Source organism: Dromiciops gliroides, chromosome 4, assembly GCF_019393635.1.
Source record: "Dromiciops gliroides isolate mDroGli1 chromosome 4, mDroGli1.pri, whole genome shotgun sequence".
Taxonomy (NCBI): Eukaryota; Metazoa; Chordata; class Mammalia; order Microbiotheria; family Microbiotheriidae; genus Dromiciops; species Dromiciops gliroides.
In genome coordinates, this window is record NC_057864.1 from 351,901,275 (window position 1) to 351,922,898 (window position 21,624).

The following is a 21,624-nucleotide window of genomic DNA, read 5'->3' on the forward strand; positions in this document are numbered from 1 at the left end:
AGTGCACTAACCTGTATGTGGGCCTGGTGGGTTTTTTTTTTTCTTCTTCTTCTTGTTTTTTACTTTCAGCTGGCAGGCTAGAGAAACTAGTGCTCAAATTCAAATGCCTGGTCTACTAGCCAAATACATTAAAATGCTTTACAAATATGAGCACAGCTGTGGGAAGCTTTATACATACACTGTTATCCAACTCTCCTTCCATCGATTTGGGAAGCACAGATGACTATTTTTGGTGAGGGTCAAAGGTATAGATATGGGCAATTGAGGAAAATGGCAAGGACAAACTAGTGGCAAAGAAATACAATTTTAAAGTAACTTTATAATAAATTCTAGATTTCTGTATACCAGTAGTAGCAAAAGGTTATAAATGACAGACAGCCATAAACCATTGTTGTAGTATCTCATGATAAATTTAATTATCTTCAAAAATATTTAATTTCCTCCCAGAGAATGTGTATTAGAAGGAAAAGCTGACTCCATACATAATCCAATTCAGAAGTACCTTTTAATCAAAAAGTGAAAAATATGGGGAAATAACTCCTATAATAATTTTCCAGGAATGTTTTAGGATTATTTAATAATGGGCCTTATATGAATCAATGTCCTTGAAATTGCAATGATAAATTATCCTTAAATAATAGAATGGAAAATATGGAGGCAAGAACACTAGATTTGGACCTGGGTTTGAATCCCAATGCTACAACTTAAGATTTGTATGACCTTGGTTAACTTACTCTACCTCTTTTGTTTTTGGTCTTCTCATCTGTGAAATGAGAAGACAGAAGCAGATGATCTCTATGGTCTTGTCCAGTCTGAGTTCTATGACCCTATAAACATTATTTCTAACTTTTACTGGTATTTTTTATGTCTTTTAAGAATTGTTCACATTTAAAAATCCATCAAATGAAATATATCTAACTCTTCACATTATGTTCACAGATAGAACTAGACAAGGCACTAAATAAGATATATTGCTTTCTTTGATTTACTCAATTGCTGCTCCCAGTAGACCTATGAATAAATATTTAAATGGTGGAGCAGGGAATAAGAAAAGGAGAAATGAACAAGGACACCTGCTCTAAATGGAAATCTTTTCAGCATAATTTAGAGAGGTTTCAAGTTTGAACCAAATTTTCTGTTGAATTGGTCATTCTGATAAGATAGTTGGTACCTGTTCAAAGGTAAGACTTGAAGCCAGGTTATCCTGGCCTAAGACCAGCTCTCTATCCACTATATCATATTGCTTCCCCTTAGAAACAATAGATTATTAAAAATAAAACTAGGCTATGATACAAGGTACCTGCTTTTATTTTAAATTATGTTTATTATTGTTTTTCTTCCAATTTTAGCTATAATTTTATTTATTATGCTATACCTAAAGTTCTACCAGTGCTCAATTCATTTATTCATTGGGTGTTTATCAATGGCTAAGAGGATGAATTCCCCTAAGTATTATATGTGACATACAAACATTTACAATAAAACTTTCATATACTGAAAATTTAGTACTGGAGAGAAATGATTCATATGTCAACATAAGTTAAGTAATAATAAGTGCATCAATTTAAACTAACTCTTAAAGTGTAAATCATAACGGTTCTGCAGCATGTGGCTCATTGGCTGGCATTAACTTGATTGATGGTGTCTTTAAAAATTTCCATTTAAAAATAAGAGGATTTTAAGTATCATATTATCCAAATGTCACATTACATAACCAACAGTGCATCTGTTTTCAATAGATGGGCCTTTCGTCCTTCTATGGGACCATAAACAGAACAATAAACGAATGCCTTGTTTTGTTAAGAATCAGCACTAGATCACCAAAATATTACACAATTACACATTCTTCTTATTAGGGAAGAGTTTTTAAAAGTATTAATCAAATGGAAACAAAGAACATTTTCTTTCTTCTAATCCAAATACACACACAGTGACCAACCAATTTTGAAAAGAACCCATCAGTTTTCCTTCTTGAGGGCAATGCTAAAGCAGTTAACTACTTGATAATATAAATACTTCCAAAGATATTCCAAAAGCACATTTCAATACAGCTTAAACATATTTTCCAGAAGTCTTTTCTAGACTTCTGATCTTACTCTTGCATAAATATAAATGATCAACAGTAGCAGTTTGCTTTAAAAGTATAGAACCTTGGGGGCGGCTAGGTGGCGCAGTGGATAAAGCACTGGCCCTGGATTCAGGAGTACCTGGGTTCAAATCCGGCCACAGACACTTGACACTTACTAGCTGTGTGACCCTGGGCAAGTCACTTAACCTCCATTTCCCCGCCAAAAAAAAAAATATAGAACCTTAAAGGTTAGCTAGTTCAACCCTTACTTTTACAGATGAGGAAACTGAGGCATAGAGAGGTTAACTGGCTTATTAATCAATCAGTAAGTGGGTGTGCTGAGAACTGAAACCTGGTCTCCTAACTCCAAATCCAGTTTGTTTTTTCATTATACCACAGTGCCTTGCCTTCCTAATTCTTCAGGTAGAATAACTGAAGTAAAGCTAAAAAAAAAAAAAGAAAAAGAAAAAGAAAATTGTACCATTTCACAAATACCTAGGATATAATTGCATAGTAATTTTCTAAACATTACCATTCTATTGAAAGAAATAAGTACATGGTACTCTTTCCATACTATATGTATGATACTATGAAAGTCATTTAACTTCTATTTGTCTCAACTTCCTCATCTATAAAATGAGTACAAGACCACTTATTTCCCAGGGTTGTTGTGAGGACCAAATGAACTATTTGTAAATCACTCTGGCAACCTTACAGTGTTATATAAATTCTATTTATAATAATAATAATAATAATAATAATAATAATAATAATAATAATAATAATAATATATCACATATACAAATTAAACAGGCTTGGCTCCTGCCCTCTAAAATCTTAAATTTCCCAAAGGGAAAAAATGCATACATATAAAAAAGACAACTATATACATAGGTACATCCATTAAAGCAAGCATTGGCAAAGATTTCTGAAGTGAGCATAAGGTCTTAGCAAACTTCTCTAGCTTCAGGTTTTGGACAAGTCACTTCACCTAGGAAGTTTTGGTTTCCTCATCTGTAAAATGAGAACAATAACCCTGTTTACTTACTTTGAAAAGGAATATGATTTGGAAGCCTTTAAAATTATTGTGTTATCACTTGTTGGCAGAACATCAAAATACAAAGGAGTCAGATGTGCCAAACTTCAATGCCCTGAATTATTATTTAGTGCCAGTCAAAACTTGGGTCTTATTAAGAACAGAGACTTTCACATAATAGGTTCATTTGTTCAGTTGTGTCTGACTCTTCATGATGCTGTTTGGGATTTTCTTGGCAAAGATACTGGAGTGATTTGTCATTTCCTTCTCCAGCTCATTTTACAGATGAGAAATTTGAGGTAAATGGGGTTAAATGACTTGCCCAGGGTTCAACAGCTAGTAAGTGTCTGAGGCTGAATTTGAACTCAGGTCTTTCTGACTCTAGGCCTCGTGTTCTATCCACTGTGCCATTTAGCTGCCCCCAATAGGTCCATTATTGATTGCCTTTTATAAATATCCTATAAATGCTAGCTAGGTGGTACAGTAGCTGGAGCACTGGGCCTGGAATCAGGAAGACTATATTCCTGAGTTCAAATCCAGCCCCACTTATTAGCAGTGTGACCCTGGGCAAGTCATTTAAACCTGTGTGGGATCCAGGACAAAAAAGAAATGTAATATTCTTATAAGAGATGGAATGTGAATTCTAAGACATGCAGTATAGATATCTGTGTAAGGAAGAACCCTATGTATTACACTTAAAGCACATATGGTTGCCACTTGACTGATCAGCATTTTCTTTATAAGCACTGTAACCAATGAATGCTAGTTAGACCAAAGAATGCTCTTTGCCAAGTACTCTATAACCTACATGTATAAATACCAGAGGGGCACCAGGGGGAATTTATGGGAATTTCCGGAAAGTCATAGAGTCTGCCCACCGTCAAAGACACTGACCCCCCCCCCCCAAGTATCCTTTAAATAAATTATATTATTTTCACTCTGGAGCTGCCAGTGTCATTCCTCAGTATCAAGTTACCTTTGCTCTATGGAGGCCAGTATGCCCCTGAGCCTGCCATAGCATTAAACATTAAATTGCCTCAGTTTCTCATCTTCACTATCTTTGCAAAAAAACCAAAACAGAACCCAAATAGGGTCATGAAGAGTCAGGCTTGACTGAAACAAGTGAACAATAAACACGCCATGCTTAACTCAGAAGAGAGTACCCTGGGTAGCCACATTGACTTATTTCTTTACATGCTTCGACACTTCCCTTTTCAGTGAGGTAATTTGTAATGATACAAATAGAATTTCTTTAGCGCCTCAAAGCCCTTGTGAGGCCCTTGGATTATAAATAAATCCTATCTGAATTCTTTCTCTACTTTTCTAAGGTCTAGGCTATGTTTTATTTGCTACCACAAACTCTAAACAGTTATAGCTGTTTCTTCCTAAGATCTCTACTTTTCCATATACTTTGCCAGTTCTTCCTTTTGGGTCAAAATTAAATCCAGATTAGTAGTTTCTTTCTGAGAAGAAATTGTCAGAAAGGCAAATTACAAATTTATCAGATGCTCTGCTTTTAGTGGAATGAGACTTTCAGCAGATGGGCAGACATTTGGAAGTCATCCATCATGACTATAGCTTGCCCTGTGCCAGTTTTGTGATCTCCATTATAAAAGAATCATCCATATCTTCAGGCAGTTTATTCTATATACCCACAACAACAGGACTTCTACTTTTCTCTTCTTTTATTCCAAGAAGTACACTATACTACATTTCTACTTTCAAGCTTGTGAATCACCATTACAGTATAGAGACCTCTTTAATGTATAATGCTACTCAATTGGGTTCTAAAAAACAATGTAACTGGTCTCTCAGAATCTAATCCTGCCTCTCTCTAATTTATCCTTCCCACAAGACACAAGCATGACCATTTCACCAACCTGTTTTGAAGTAATCAGTGGCTCCCTATTATATCTAAGATAAAATATAAATTGCTTGTTAAATAAGAAATTATTGCATTCCAGTCATCAATCCCATTTCAGTGAAATCTCTGAGATACTAAACTCTTTATTTTAAAGCTTCAAGTTCATCACTTATGCTCTCTGTATTATTCTATGTATATATCTGAAGAAATTGCTATTGCTCCTCACCCTTTCACGCATCCATTCATTCACCAAATATTTTCTAAATGCTGAATATGTGCAAGATAACCTGCTAGGTTTAGTAGATGATACAAAGATAAGTGAGATACCATGCCTGTTCTCAGGGAGTTCAAAAATAATTTATTCATTCATGCAATGAGAATTTATCAAGCACCTAATATGTACAATGTACTGTACCATGACTAATGTAAGACACAATGTAATTTGTGAATCTTATTTGGAATTCAAAGACAAGTATAAAAACAGATCCAATCTTCAAAGACCTTTTGTTCTGTAGGAGGAAACAACATGTATATAGAAAAGAAAATATAAAATAGGTACGAAGTAATATAAATTGGGGGCAAGGGGTCCTCTAACATCTTGGTGGATCATGAAAAGTCTTATGTGGGAGGTGGCACTTGGGCTAAGCATTAAAGGAAGCAAGGGGCAATCAGAAGTGGAAGTGAAGAGGGATTTTGTTATAGGCACAAGGGGACAATGTCTTCTGTAAGAAGACACAGAGATGGGAGATCGAATGTCTTGTTCACAAACATCAAATAGGTCAATTTGACTAAAACACAGATTTATATGAAGGGAAGTAATGTACAACCAACCTGTAATGTTAGGCTGCAGGCATATTGTGAAGGGCTTTTAATGCTAAATAAAGGAGATTTGTATTTTGTGGCAGAAGCAATAGGGAGTTGCTGAAGCTTCTTGAGCAGGGGAGGTGACATTCATACCTTCGCTTTAGTCACATCAATTTAGAATCTGTGGAGGACAGACTGAAGAGGAGAGATATTGGAGGAAGGGAGGACCTCTAGGATGAAATAGAAATTATTTTGCTTGGCATCTAAAGCCCTTCACAATTTACATGTTACTCCCCTTCTCACATACTATGGTTCAATCAGACTGGCATTCTTCTTCTTCTTCATACATTCTACTTCTTCTGCCATCTGTGTGCCTTTGAATTATCTTTCCCCCTTCCCTGCAATGTACTTCTCCTCATCTCTATCTCTTAGAATCCTGAGTCTATTTCAAGACTCAGCTCAAAGGCTGCTCTTTACATGACATCTTTTCTGATTCCCCTAACTCTTACTGCCCTCCTTCTAATTCAGTTTATATCTATTTTAAAAATATTTCTACATATGCCCATATTGTTTATAACTACTATACACCAGGAGACATGGGCACAAAGAAAGGCAAAAGAGTTTCTGTTCTAAAGTAGCTTAGAGTCAAATGAAGGAGAAAGCAGGCAAATAACTATGTACAAAAAAAGCAATATAGTAATAGCTTGCCTTTATATAGCACCTTAAAGATTATAATGTGCTTTATGACTTTTTTTTTTTCATTTTATACTCACAACAACCCTGGTAGGTAGGTGCTGTTATTATCCCCATTTTACAGATGAAGAAACTGAGACAGAGGGAGATTAATTGTCTTATTGGGGGGTGTCAGAGACTGCTAACAATCCACTCAGCTACCTAATTGCTTTTCCTTTTACATAGGAAAATTCATCAATAATCAACAGAGCAAAGGCACTAGAATTAAGGAGAATCAAGAAAAGGTTTCAGTAGAAAGTGGAATATTAGCTAGGACTTGATGTGACACAGAAAATCTAGGAGACAGAAATAAGGAGAGAGATCAGGAACCAAGTATGGTTAAAACCCTCATACAATTTTTGATACAACCTAGGTAAATGGTAAATGTACAACAGTACCAGTATGGTAGGGGAAAATGACCAGAATGAAGAAAGTTTTGGAACAAAGTTGATTTTGTTTTGTCAAAGATTTGGGGTTGTACCAATCAAAAGTATAGGTGACACAAACAAAAGACATTAAAAACCAACTCTCTCCCCCCTCCCCCCGAAAAAGAAAGATTCTAAAATAAAAGCAAAGTTTAATTGCCTTTGGAAAATCAAGAGTTTTCTACAAAATCAAAATGTGTTTATTCTCGAAGTGGTGAGTCAGCAAAGACTTTTCCTTGGATCCAATGAATGTAAAGCACTGTGCTAAGTGTTAAGAACATCCTACTAAGCCCCTTTTCTTTTCTTTTCTTTTTGCAGGCAATGGGGGTTAAGTGACTTGCCCAGGGTCACACAGCTAGTAAGTGTCAAGTGTCTAAGGCCGGATTTGAACTCAGGTACTCCTGAATCCAGGGCCGGTGCTTTAAACACTGTGCCATCTAGCTGCCCCCTAAGCCCCTTTTCTTAATATTTTAGATATTAATGTTATATCTTAGATCTAATTAGTTCTTAATATCTAAAATATCTTTTAGCTAGTTCTTAAAGGCCATATCTGAATTTTATATTCTTTGTTCCACAAGTAATGTTACCTTCTCTCAAAAGTAGTTAATAAAATGAATCACATTTAGACATTTTAAAACCTAGAATACACTTCCCAGAAAATATTCCAAGCATTATTCTGCACCCATGTACTCTGGGTTGTCTTATTGAAGGTTTGTTTTGAATATAACTCATTGGAATGGAGAAATCCTCTTATTATTAACAGTATGAAGCTTTTTAAACTGCTTTTTGATAATCTAAAGTCCATAGAGCTTGACTTGAGACTGCTGAATGGATTTTAGCCCCATCTGTTTTCTTAAGCTCTGTGCCCCCCTTATTTGCTTATGTGCTAGGAATAATATTGACTTCCACCTAACATTTAATAGATATAGTGGTAAATAAACAAGCTTTTAAAGGGGAGATCTATAGATAGACCATAATGAAGGAAATTCAATTATCACTAAGTAAGGTAATTTTCCTCATGAAACAGATGTTGAAAAGAATTTTTTTTTAAAGGTGACTTTGAAGAGTTTACAGGCTAGTAAACTATTCATTTGAATACGATGACTCAAGAGACACCTTAACTCACCTGCTGGTGTCTCAGCAACCCAACAAAATTCAGGGAGCTAAATTCACATACTATTTCTGGTATTTAAGAAGGAACTGATTGAAAAATGACCCTCAGGAAAAAAATAATTGGTTGTGCAAAGAGATTCAATAATACGATGATTCTGAGCTTGAAACTCGAGGTATTTTCTATATACAAGAATGTTTTAAGTACAAGCATACCCCGCTGAATCTTGTTAATTAGGTCTCCCAAGATGAGAATTCAACAAAGAATAGTTCATAACAAACAAGGATAGAAATGGGAGGGGAAGATGAGCAAGTTGAGGTTTTAGGGATTCGGATGCTAGCTCAAATGATCATCACCCATCTAATTTGCATCTTGTTCAAGCTACTAGAGGATTACATGACAAAGCAATGCTATATAGAGTATACCTAAATAAAACCCTTGATATATAAAAGTCTGTACTACTTCTCAATAAACTGAAGAGAAAATGGACAGAAGGGCTAACTGATATCAACACTAACTCAGTGTGCTTTTTATCAACATGTTGCTATTCTTTCTACTACCTTTACTCACTTTGAGAGGAGAGTATGCATTCCTGAGATTACATTTAAAGTGGACTACCACAACACAAAATCCTGGTTGTGCAAAGAGATTCAATAATACGATGATGGAACAAGAAGGAAGCTCTGAGGCCCTCCAGTTCAAAGACATCATTGAATAGATGAAAAAGCTGAGAATGAGAGAAGTGACTCATCCAAAATTACAGTCAGGACTTGAGCTTCTATCACTTTATTTATTATTATTTTTTTTTTAGTGAGGCAATTGGGGTTAAGTGACTTGCCCAGGGTCACACAGCTAGTAAGTGTTAAGTGTCTGAGGCCGGATTTGAACTCAGGTACTCCTGACTCCAGGGCCGGTGCTTTATCCACTGCGCCACCTAGCTGCCCCTATCACTTTAACTTCCATGTTAGTGATCTATCTATGACTGTCCCATGTAAAACAATGTCCTCATCCACTTGGACAGTGAAGGGACCACTGGGGTGGGAAGTAAAGACATGCCCATACTAGGTAGGCAGTGACAGAGCCGGTGCTAAAGCAAAAAATGATCGCTCAGACTGCCTGTAATACAGTTACACCAAGTCTTATCATGTGAAGTGGCTCTTTATAGACCACAAGGATAGGGTAACAGCATAACAACCAAAGGGGGATATGTCATCTTGTTGCCACATCTTATTTGCTTAATTCTGTGGAGATGGATTTGGATCATAAACATTTCCCTGTCTGTGGGGACAAGAACACAAAGCAATTCAAATCAGCCCAGGCTGTAAACAGAGATTCGTAGTCTAAAACTTTAGTAGTCTCCTCAGATAGTTCAAATGAGGATTGGGGTGGGGGGCAGGGAAGGGCAAGGAACAATGATAAGCCTTTCTCCCAGCAGCTCAAAACAGTTATTCTTGCCACAAAGATAAACTCAGGGTTATCTGTCTTTGACCCAGCTTTGTTCACATTCTGTTAACTGACATGCTATCTCCACTTTTTTATTTAGACTTTCTGCTCCTTGATCCAATTCTCTGCTTACGTGTCTCTCTCTCCCTATTCAGGAGATTGGTTGATTCTGAGTATTTTGCCCTCTAGTTCCGGATACCGGAAAGCCTTGTTCCATTAGCCCACTGGTACAATTGTCATATGTCCTCTTCTCAAATACTCTGGGGTAAATCAATCTTCAGCAGAGGGCAGTTGGAACCAAGCAATAGAACAGGGCAGGTATGCATTTAAACAATTAAATAACCCATTGCTCATTTCTGACGTTGCTGCTAGGCTTTATGACATATGGTTAGAATCTAAGCTTTCCTCTTTTTCTACTCTGTGAAGAAAATAGAAAAAGTAAATAATAGGTATCTACATTCCAAGTTTTTATTCAGAGTCTGCAATAACTTATTAAAGTGCTGTCAACATTTGGTAGATTTATAAGCAATTCCTAAGTGCTTTTTGGATTTCTTTAATTACATAAAAGCATACCAATTCTATTGTTATACCTACAATTCATGTCTGTTAATATAACTATAATATTTTAGCTTCATTTTGACTGATGAAGTATCACATTTTTCTTTATATTCCCTGATTGCAAAATATGTTTCAAGAACTGAAAGGATTATTATGCAGATACTCTACATTAAATTTTTTTTATGCTGAGCTAAAGATTTCTATATCATTTGATGCTCTCAGTCAGTACCCACAAGTTTGTCTCAAACTTTTTTTTTTGGTCTCAAACTTGAAACAACTGAATACAGACCTTAACAAGGACAATATTCTACCTCAACTGTAAATTTGCATAGGACCAAGAACCTTTTACATTGTACCTGACATTAAGATCACTCTGAAATGGAAAAATATGAAAACTAAAAGGACATCAAGGAACTTAATATTCTAATGGCTTTACTGTCTGTGTTCTGAGAGGAATAAAAAACACTGTGGTTAACCTATAAGGAAGAACAAAAAGGGAAGGAGAAAATAGGGAGGGAAGCAATAAGGATAATTCAACAAGAACAATAATTAGTTTAAAAAAAAAAAAAGAGAAACTACAGAGACCAAAATCAGATATTCATGGGATGAGGTGCATAGAACCCTTTTTGTCCCATCTGTAAAGACTTGTTCTTTACAGATGATTTTACATCCTAATACCTTTATTTAGTTACAGAAGGCACTTATCTTATCCATCTGTGCAACAGTCCATAGACCATTAAATATGAAACAGAAGCATGATAATACTTGCCCGAGTACTGGTTTTTCTATCCAAACCCTGAGGAAAACAAGATACTAGTAGTGTTAATAATTATAACCACACATCACAGTTATATAGCACACCATGGTCACAAATTGCTTTTTTATACACTATTTTAGCTTCTTCTTCTTCTTCTTCTTTTTTTTTTGGGGGGGGGGGGGCGCAACCTAAGAATAGTTAGGGGAAATGACAAGAAAGTTCCTCTAATTAAGAGAGGGGTGGGGTGGGAGGGCCAGGAGTGTAGACCATTCCTCAAGTTCTAAGATTTAGCCACTTTGTTGGTCAATTTTGGGGGGGTTTTTGGTTGTTTTTGTTTTCGGGTATATGAAGAGTTTACAACGGTATATGTAGGGGAATTAAGCAATTATTCTGATGTAAACCCCCCCCCAACTATCCATAAAACATTAAAAGGAAAAAGTCAGGAAAGACCTGATCACTTTTACAAAAATAAATCATGCATTTCAAATCACAATTTGCAGTTATTAATGAATTCAGAAACATTTGGGAATTTGAGGAGTTCTGTTTTTTGTTTTGATTTTTTTTTAAACAGAAATTACGTTGTTTTGCTTTGTTCTTTGGGACCCAGCAGTGGAGGATTATGAGTTTGTAAAACTGTTCCTGGGTCCCTTTATTTGGAATAAGGTGAAAAGAGAAATGCAGATAAAACAAAATGGAAGGAAATGGTGGTCATAATACCAGTGTGTCACTACTCACTTAATAAAGTACTTTAACAGAAAACCAAAGAGATGAGGAATTCTCACCAGATGTTACAGATAGCAGTTCACTATTGGAGAGAGATTTCCATCTCCATTTCCACTTGCAAACTAAGGAGTATGCTCCTCTCTACTGGTACTCACATGAAAAGAAAAATACTAGAGTAGAGATAAAAGTATGTGGTGAAAGGAACAGTGGATTGGGATTCAAAAGACTTTGGCCCTATTCTTAGACCTGCACAACTATGGGACCTTGGGCAAACCACTCAATTGTTTTCAGTTTCCATATGTTTTCCCCCTTACCTGTTAACACAGAACACTAACACAAAACTGATGCGAATGTAATGAGATCTAATATGTAATGAGATATAAAATCTCATTACATCTCTCTCTCTCTCTTTCTCTCTCTCTCATCTATCTATTTATATAGCGAGAGGGAGAGGAGGTGGGGGGAGGCAGGCCCCAGACTGGATTTTGTGTGCTTATGTTGTGTTAAATTTGATTTTCATTTCATATATTAGAAAAGATAAATGTTTAAAGTTCAATGGATGGATAGGTGTTCAAAGTTCAATTTGAATTATCAGTCAACTATCATCTCAGACCATGGCTCAAACCATTAGACAACACTGTTTTTTAATCAAAATATTGTGTTTGTCCTCAACTAAGTGGATATATGTAATTGAATATTGTGCTGTATTTTCTGTTTTTCAGTTCAACTGTAACAAATACATACAAGAAAATTAAATTAGGAAACCACTATCTAATAACTAACTGTCACATTGAGTTATAGACCAAAATAAAATTCAAAACATTAGTATAGGCAATCTCAAATCATACGAGTCATGGATATTACTAAAACTCAGTGGTCTAAATAAGTCATTAATATAAAAATTGGCATGGGCATGTGGCATACATCCCCCTTTAGATCAGGTTAACAGTACTCATCTCTCCCCTTAAATCTGGATTGTTCAATTTTTCTTTTAGCCTTGACCCTTTTCCATTGGAAATACAGCTAAAATGAATGTTAAAGAATTCATTAGAAAAAAGTAAAGTTAGTAGAACAGCTTCTAATGAGTATTCCTTGGGCAAGTAAAATAAAATTAGCCCTATAATGGAAGCAGTTCTGGTGGTGGTGGTGGTGGTGGTGGTGGTAGTGACAACAGGTATACATGTGTGTTTTCTGTGGAATCTGAGGAGGAAAAAAATAAGTAAACACACCTCTCTTTTCTTGGACCTGATTCATTCAAAGCATGTACCCTGAAGCCTAAGAAAGTATTGAAAGTTCTTAGGGAATAATATACACTGCAGATATTATAAGGTCTATTTTCTAAAAAATGTGTGAATAAGCGTGAAACCCAAGGAATAGAAAGTTGTTTTGGAAAACTGGCTAGGATGCTGGAATCCTGGCCCAGAATTTGCTAATCAAGTATAATTCCTATCTCTTTCCTTTACCCTCCTCACTCAAGTGACTAAGTTAAGAAGGTAAACTTCATTTATCTAAGAGCCCAGAATAGTTGCTATTCCACCAACATGTTTCTAAAAGGCAGGACCCATTATCCTCTTATTTGAGGATTTTGATCTCTCTGATCACTGCCATAACACCACCAAATCAGATCCCAAATCAGATTAAGGAGTGATCAGATTATACTAAAGTATAAATGAGTTTCAGAATTCCAGGCAGGTCCATTAGAATCTTATTACAAGGAACTGTTGAGATGAAGTTTTCAAACAGGTGATAAAATAATACAGAATCCATCTTTCCACAGAGATAAATATAGATCATAAACTCCTGGTTAAGGAATAAGTATGATTTTTTTGGTCATTTTAAATGCTGAGAAATTATAGTGACTTTTATCTCAATGAAATACAAGGTGTTTTAAAATCTACTACTCCATGTGTTCTTATATCCCTTTTCAATTATGATTAGTTACACCTACAAATAATTATGGAACATCAATACATTGCAGTTTTAGGTCATTAACTATGGAAATTTAATTCCAAATACCACCAGCATTAGTTTCCAATCATCATCTTTTACCAAACTAAACCTTTTTTAATTAAAATACTAAATACTGAGCACATCATGTTCTCTGCATAGAAAAATGACAATAATAAATAGAAAAAGCTTATTGCTAACCTTGTTAAATAGGTTATTTGTTTAAAGCATGTAGAAGGATTAATGTAAGCTCCAAGAAACTGTAGTGACAGACATTAATATAAAATACAATAAGGAAATATTTAACACCATTAGCAGGATGTGATCCAAATTATACTCTTCCAAATGATCAATTAGCATACATTTGTCATTTAATATGCCTAAAAAGCTTCAGTAAGATTGTTTCCCCAAAATGACTATGGGAAAAACAAATTAAATTATATCATCCATTTCAAATTTAGTTTTTATACTTTTTTTCATGCAAAGAATTTCACAAGCACTGGAGCACTGCAACATGCAATTTCAACTATGCAAATCCTATTTTACAAAATAATCTACCATTTTTAGTATTGATTTAATATCACATAATCTTTTTTCTTTAACATATACTCCAGACACGACAATATGACAGACTGACAAAATTTGAGAAAGCTGATAAATGACAAAATCTACTAATTGCCACAAAAAAGTTAATAGAAGAGCAATCTATTGGGATTTCTGTAACAGAGATTAAAAAAAAATTATTGGAGGTTCAAAAAGCTATCTTTTGGGGGGGTGGAAAATGGGGGTTAAGTGACTTGCCCAGGGTCACACAGCTAGTACTTGTCAAGTGTCTGAGGTTGGATTTGAACTCAGGATCTCCTGAATCCAGGGCTGGTGCTTTATCCACTGTGCCACCTAGCTGCCCCCTCAAAAGGCTATCTTGAAACCTATTTTCTTGTTGCTTAATTGTACTTTTAAGTACAAGTGACTCAACTAAATTGGAACAAATAAAAGTAGAACAGTAGCAGGCAAGTACTAGGTGAGGGTTGGGGATGGGGATGGGGAAAAGGTGATGTAGCTGGGAAGGAATCACTCTGGCTATAATCATGCCAACTTCCCTTAGCCTCCCTCCTTCAGATAACTGACTTATTTGCGGTCCCTATATATTAGATTAATGTGACTAAGAAAAAATGCCTGTTACCAGATACCTTCCTTAATATTTTAACTAGATTAATTTGTTACTTTTTGTCAAGTAAAAGAAAACAGGGCCCCATAAGACAGAACTTTAATATGACCTAATGACACATGAATTAGCTTCATAATGCTCATAAACTTTGCGGATCATATATGTATATGAAGATCATCAGCTATATTATAATACATACAATATATATGTATATGTGAAACCTCTCCTCCCTGGCTTTCTCCCGAAAGCCCCCTCTCCCACAGGAAACAGGGCCATCCACACACACACAGCCCCAAGCTAATTGGCTAGCAGCCATGATGGACAGAACTAACAAGCCGCTCAGAGATGAGTTCCAGATGCTGAAGACAACCTGACTTGTCCTCACCAGGCTTCTTGTCATGGCGGGGCTTCACTCATTATAATTTGGCCAGGCCCATGTAGGCATTCAGGTGTCCTGCATGAGGTCAGCATGCATGGTCACCCACCAGGGTTTCTAATTTTAGCCAAAGTTGGGGTCATAGAAACCCCAAATCATGATTAATTCCTTACACTGGACTTAGAGTCAGGAATCCTGAGTTTAAATCCTACCTCAAATACTTACTAGTTGTGTGACCCTGAGCCAATCATTTAACCTCTCTGTTTCCTCATCTGTAAAATGGAGACAGTAACATCAACTACCCTATAAGGTTGTTGTGGGGAATCAGATGAGATATATAAATCAATTTGCAAACAGTAAAGCACTATATAAATGCTATTATTATGAATATCAATTACATTACCATTCAAAATAATTTATTATCAGCATCTATTTGACATGTCTAATTGTTGTAAAGATTTTCCTTAAATCAAAATCTGCCTCTCAAGCCCAAATTTTGTCCTCTAGGGCTATACAGAATAACTATCTTTTCCATACAACAGACCTTCAGATATCTAACACTATCATGTTCCCCTTTCCTACTGTTCAGGCTTCACTTTTCTGAACAAATAAAACAAATATTTCTAATATTTTTAAACCATTTCCCATGACATGGTTTTGAGTCCCATCACCATTCTGGCTGCCCTTGGAGTATGTGTCATAGAGAACAAAACAGAATACTCTTGATGTAGCCTAATTACAAGACAATCATTTCTATGTTGTGTACAATATACTTTTATTAATAAAGTCTAGCACTCTATCTGATTTTTTGGTTGTCATATCAAACTGTTGACCCATTTTCAGTTTCAAGTCAACTAAAATCTTCAAATATTTTTCATGTGAAATTCTACCTAATTATGTCTTCTCTACCTTGTATATATGCCATTGATTCCCCAAACCTGCATGTAGAACTTCATAACCATTAAATGTCATCTTAATGATATGGGTATGTAAATGTAATTCTTTTTCTTGTACATGGATGAGATTCTTTTTTTTTTCTTATACCAAAATAGAGAGCCTCCAAGCCATGGACAAAAACATCTCCTTACCTTAATTTCCTCCTAATAGTATCCCCTCCATTCAAGCTATAGAGGGCAATGTTAGACAGTCATTGAAGACTACCTGCTAGAAGTTCTGCAGCTGCTACAGAAAGGAAAGCTAGAATCACTGTGAAACAATTCAAATGTTCCTTTTCAAAAATAATGCCCAAGCCAGAGAAAATAGGAACAACACTTTAGTTTCTCTTTCAGCAGTCATTTTTCAACACAAAACAATGTGCTATTTTTTACAGGTATGAATTTTTTTAAGAATAGCTTATTAGGAATACAATTCCCCAGCTTAAGCAAAAAGAAAGCAAACAAAACTAAAATCACAGGGGTCAAGAAATGTTTTAAATGGAGGAGGGAGATTATTATTACCAAAATACTTTTTTACCTAAACTCTCCCCTAAAATGGATGGTCTGGTGTCCAATTATCGTGCTTCTTGCTTTCTTGTCCTGTAGAGACATTCTAGCTCTGATGCATAATCAATCAATCAATCAATCTCTCTCTTGGAGAAAATGTTTAGTTTTCCATCTTATTTTCCATGTGACATGGAACTCCCAAGTTGTGTAAATAACTAGGTCATTCTAACAATCTTGACAAAAATATTTTATATAAAAACAGTGAAGACCTGCTAATGAGTTTTGAAGGACCTATGAATCTCATTTCTTTATCAAACAAAAGGGATAGGATCACCAAACAAAACTTAATAGGAAAAAAAATAACATAAAGAAAAATCATGCCTACTGGAAATTTTATAGACAACCCTTTATAGACTAAAACCCTTCACTATAGGCCCTTGGTTTCTGTAAAGCTTGGATTACATGGTTTACATTATTTGGTCATTGTTATAAAGGTAATTCAAAGCAAAAAAAAAAAAAGAAAAGAAAGAAAAAAAAGCAACATATTGATTGAAACAGGCACATCCTAAGTAAACATGTTTAAAAGAAAATCCCTCTTTTCTGGGAACTTTTAATAGAAGGAAAATGTAAACTTGAGAAAAATGGTTTTGTTCTAGTTTTATAACAACAACAATAATCATTATACTGACTGCACTGAATGAAATAATAATCAACAGAACCTTTCAAAGGGAGGAAACCGGAGATGTTATTTCAGCTTGCAGTTTAGTATAAGGGGGAATTGTACTCTCACCATAGGTTCCATTCTTTACATTCCTTCCAATCAATTCCTTTACTTATCTGAACTAAAGCTTCAGGCCAGAAAGCAGCGCTAAGGTTTAGAGCACTGTCTCTAACAGGGTCACAAGTTGCTTTGGGCACTAAGGAATGCTTAGTGAAGACTATATATGGAAAAAGAAGGTGCCAATCAGGAGCAGCTAGGTTGCACAGTGGATAGAGCACCGGCTTTGGAGGACCTGAGTATAAATCTGGCTTTAGATACTTATTAGCTGTGTGACCCTGGGAAAGTCACCTAACCTTTCTTTGCTTTGATTTTCTCAATTGTAAAATGCAAATAATGTTGTGAGAGCTAAATGAGATTGCATTTGTAAAGGCACTTGGCACAGTGCCTCACACATAGAAAACACTATATAAATGTTTATTCCTTTTCCTACTATTCCCCCCAAATACTCAACAATTTGTAGTGCTATCTTTCTTCTTAGACACCCTCCCCCTTTTCTATTTACTAAACATTTCTGAGAAATAAGAACACATTGTAAGTGATTCCATGCAAACTGGAGCAACTCTGCACTTCAGACAGCGGAAATGTAATGGGTTACCAAAAAAGATACAAATTTCAGAAAAATGTAAATCACAATAAAAGTAATATATTCCATTTTCCTAGAACTTGAATTGTTTTTTCCTCTTTGTTTTTCTCTTCCTCCCTCTCCCCACTTCCTGCCCACCCCCCCAATTTACACATGCATTCCCAGGCAATATCCTTCATCTTACCTCTTCTCCAGTGAGATAATAAGCTGAGAGAAGTCCACCAACAAAACGTATATTCACTTCAAAAACTGAAATTTCAGCATTCTAAGGAAAAAAATACATGAGTTTAAACAAAGAAAAATAAATAGCTTTGCCATTTTCTTTTGTTCAGACATGATTTTATATGGGATAATATAAAAATAATTTACAAGTCTGTTGTTCTTAAGGTGAAAACAATTCTACTTCAATGAATCAAAACAATATTTTTAAGAACCCTAGATCACATTATTTCTAATAGCAATCTATCTTATAAAATACATCTGTTGATTGTATTTCTCTGTTAAAGAGATTTAATAGGGTCAACAATTTTACTTTCCATTTTGTACATTTCCCTAAATCTGTAGCTTACTTTTTATTTGGAAGAGTCTTGAAGCCTGAGGCTTTGGCTCCAGGATCAGAATTATTCCAATATTCTATTTATATCCAATTAATCAACTTTTCTCTACCATCCCTTATCCATTCAACAATCTACTTTTATTATTTGAAGCATGTTTACTAATTTTAATGGCAGTTCAAACTTTTTATTAGAAGAAAAACAACTTTAGTTAGCTTTTTTTTATACCCACTAACCTTAACTTATAAGCATAGGTTTTTATTATTATCAGTCATCTATTCACTTTGCTTATACTGGTAAGCAGGTTCATATATATGAAAGCATACTAAGATATATAAGCCTATCAGATGGTCTATGATGCCAATTTCAATGAGATCAGAAACACATTTCCAGAAAAAACAATGAATATAACTTTTGAATATATTCAATAGCTAAATAATTATAAAAAGACATGTCTAAATGTACATATAGGAGATAGCTCTATCAGGTCAGAGTTTAGCAAAAAAATAATGAAATGAGGCTCTCTAGTCAACATTGTTTAATGGTGTTTTATTATCTAAAACAAAGACCACTTACAATTTGATTAAGAGCATCATATATAAGAGCAATTTTTCTTTAAGGTACATCACTAGGGCTAAGAGCACATTACGTGAATAGTGTGTGAAAGCTTTTAATATGAAATTCTACGTAGAAAAAGAAGCTGAAATGAATTTGTATTTGTTCTTCTAAATACAACTTTAATTAAGATTTTCCACTATTTTAATAGAATCCATTAAGCATTCTTGTACATAATGTGAGGGTATACCATTGAATTATGATGCTTAAAGAACTGCCCAAATATGTAGCTCATTTTTGTATTTCTATCACAAAGCAGGTACTCAATACTGAATTTCTGAATATACGCTATGAAAAAAAAACAACCCATTTTGTACAAAGGCTACAATTAAAAATTTGGTTTGTTTCTACTTTTAAAAATCCAAAATCTGGAACAATACATAAATACTAATGATCCTATTATACACTTAGATGCTTTGAATGTATGTGATTGGTTTCCTATTTGGAAATGAGAACTTTTTTCCTTCAGATTAGGAAAGGAATAAAAAAATCTCCTTTTCTTCTCATGAAATTAAAGTCTGTCTGATTGCAGGTTGGACAATCTGTTTCCTCCTGACTTTACAAATGAAGGGAAAGATGGCTTTGTCTAAAATCACTTGTCTTATATTCCAGTGGCAGACTTTGGAACTGAAACTAGGAACAAGTATCCAGCTCTTTAAAGTGAACGAGGGTCTATTAGATATGTTAAAGAACTAAATACAGCCCTGGAAGAAGAAACACCAATTCCTAGAAGAAAAGAGTTTTTTACTTCTTTTCAAAGCAAGATCTAAGAAGGAGTGTCCTAGTTACTTTGCCTTTCTCCCTTGGTCCCACCTTGCAACGAAAATGAGAAAGGTTATGGGGACCGATGAAGTCTATGAAAGTCATCATCATGGAGAAACTGTTAGAATCCAGACTCAGATCTGGATGTAACATGAATAATCCAGAATAATATTCTAGAATAATGTGGAGGAAGCACTACAGTAAAATGGGAAGAGAACTGAATTTGGTGTCAGAAGAACTGGGTGTTAATTGCATATCTATCACCTACCTACCTCTGAGGTCTTTGGTTTCACTTCATCTCTTTCTACCTGTTTCCTTGTCTAGAAAATGAAAGAGGTGTCACGGTTGGGCAAGATAACTTCTAAGGTACCTGCCAGCTCTTATTTTATGATCCATCCCCAGCTTTTTTTGAATGAGAAAACTGAGATAATTAAAATGATTTATCTAAGGTCATATGCCTAGTTAGTGGAATATATCAGGGTTTCTAACTTGACACAGGGAAAGAGTGCTAAATTTGAAGACAGGAGAGGTGTGCTTATTTCACTATATTACTTTGAGAACAGCTTGTTATTGTTGCTGTAGAAGACTTGTGACACGCACATATACATGTATATAGAAACATAGATATGTATATATCTTAGTTTTGCTTCAATTAAGAGTTTTCTTCCCTGAATATTAGTTTAGAAATGTATATTTAATATGGTATTTTATTAGCATAACAATTCATAATTACAACCTGCTTCTTTAATCGCTCACAAAAACATTATAAAAGAAGTACACTGCTGTATCACAGATGATAAACAGACTGTGAAAGATTAAATAAGTCACCTAAAGTCACAACAGTGAGTCTCAGACTCAGGACTTCTGATTCCAAACTCAGACATCTTTCTCTTATTCTACAGAATGTTAGTAAATATCTGAATGTTTCAAGAAAATGCAGCAATCTGTCCCAGTGAAATAAATGCAAGTAATTTGAGACAATTGTGCTAATTCTTTGAAACAAATCTATAAATCTCTGTACTTATTTGAACTCTTATTACTAGAATATTTCAAATCATATGATCTCTTATTTTATCACTATAGGTTATTCATAACCTGAATATCCAGCAGGAGATCATAACCACTTTCCACCATATTGGAAAGAAAACAGTTTTGGAGTTAGGAGACTTGGGTTCTGGCCATGTTACTACTGGTATGACCATGGGCCAGGCATTTTGACTTTTCTGAGCCTCAGTTTATAAGGTTTTAAAAAACCCTTATACTACTTAACTCACAAGATAACTGCAAAAAAAATTACTTTGTAAGCTTTAAAGTGCAATAAACATGTTATAACTGTGAATTGCTGTGGCTGAAGTAAATAATTGCCAGGAGATCACTCTTTTGGTTAGGAGCTTGTCTGTATTTAGTTATTCTGGGCCAAAATGGAATCCCTGGCTGGTTGGGAGGTCGGTTTTCAGAATCTTTTAGTTTGGTAGAACCTGCCATAGCTGGGACTCCATTAGCATAGCCTTTGACTCTCCCTCCATGACCCTGTGAATAAAAATCATCTTTTATTATCCTCACAAAGTTAATATAGTAACCAAATCATTTTGCAGGATATACAAAATTACTAACATGACCATCAGTTGCTTGGAGAATTGACTAAATTTAAAACTTTTTTGATAAGCAATAGCATAAACAAGTAATTTTAGAAATGAAACCTTTTTTTCCTCACACCATAATAATAATTGAAACATCTATTTTCTGTTCGACCATGTAATTTTTTAGCTATCCTTCATATGTAGAAAGAACTAAATTATTTATGAGTTGTGATACCTTTAAATAACTACAGATCCTCTGTATTTCTCCATGTTGCCACAATAGTGAGTCAGATTA

General features: G+C 35.0%; 1 protein-coding gene across 2 annotated transcripts in view; it reads right to left on the reverse strand.

Annotated features, from left to right (window-relative positions):
• Positions 1-21,624, reverse strand: part of MAN1A1 (mannosidase alpha class 1A member 1) — a 177,860-nt gene that overhangs the window by 81,549 nt on the left and 74,687 nt on the right. For both annotated transcript variants that reach the window (XM_044001208.1, XM_044001209.1), the window contains one exon: positions 18,003-18,083. In XM_044001208.1, the coding sequence (XP_043857143.1) occupies positions 18,003-18,083 (81 nt within the window). The remainder of the gene's footprint in view (positions 1-18,002; positions 18,084-21,624) is intronic.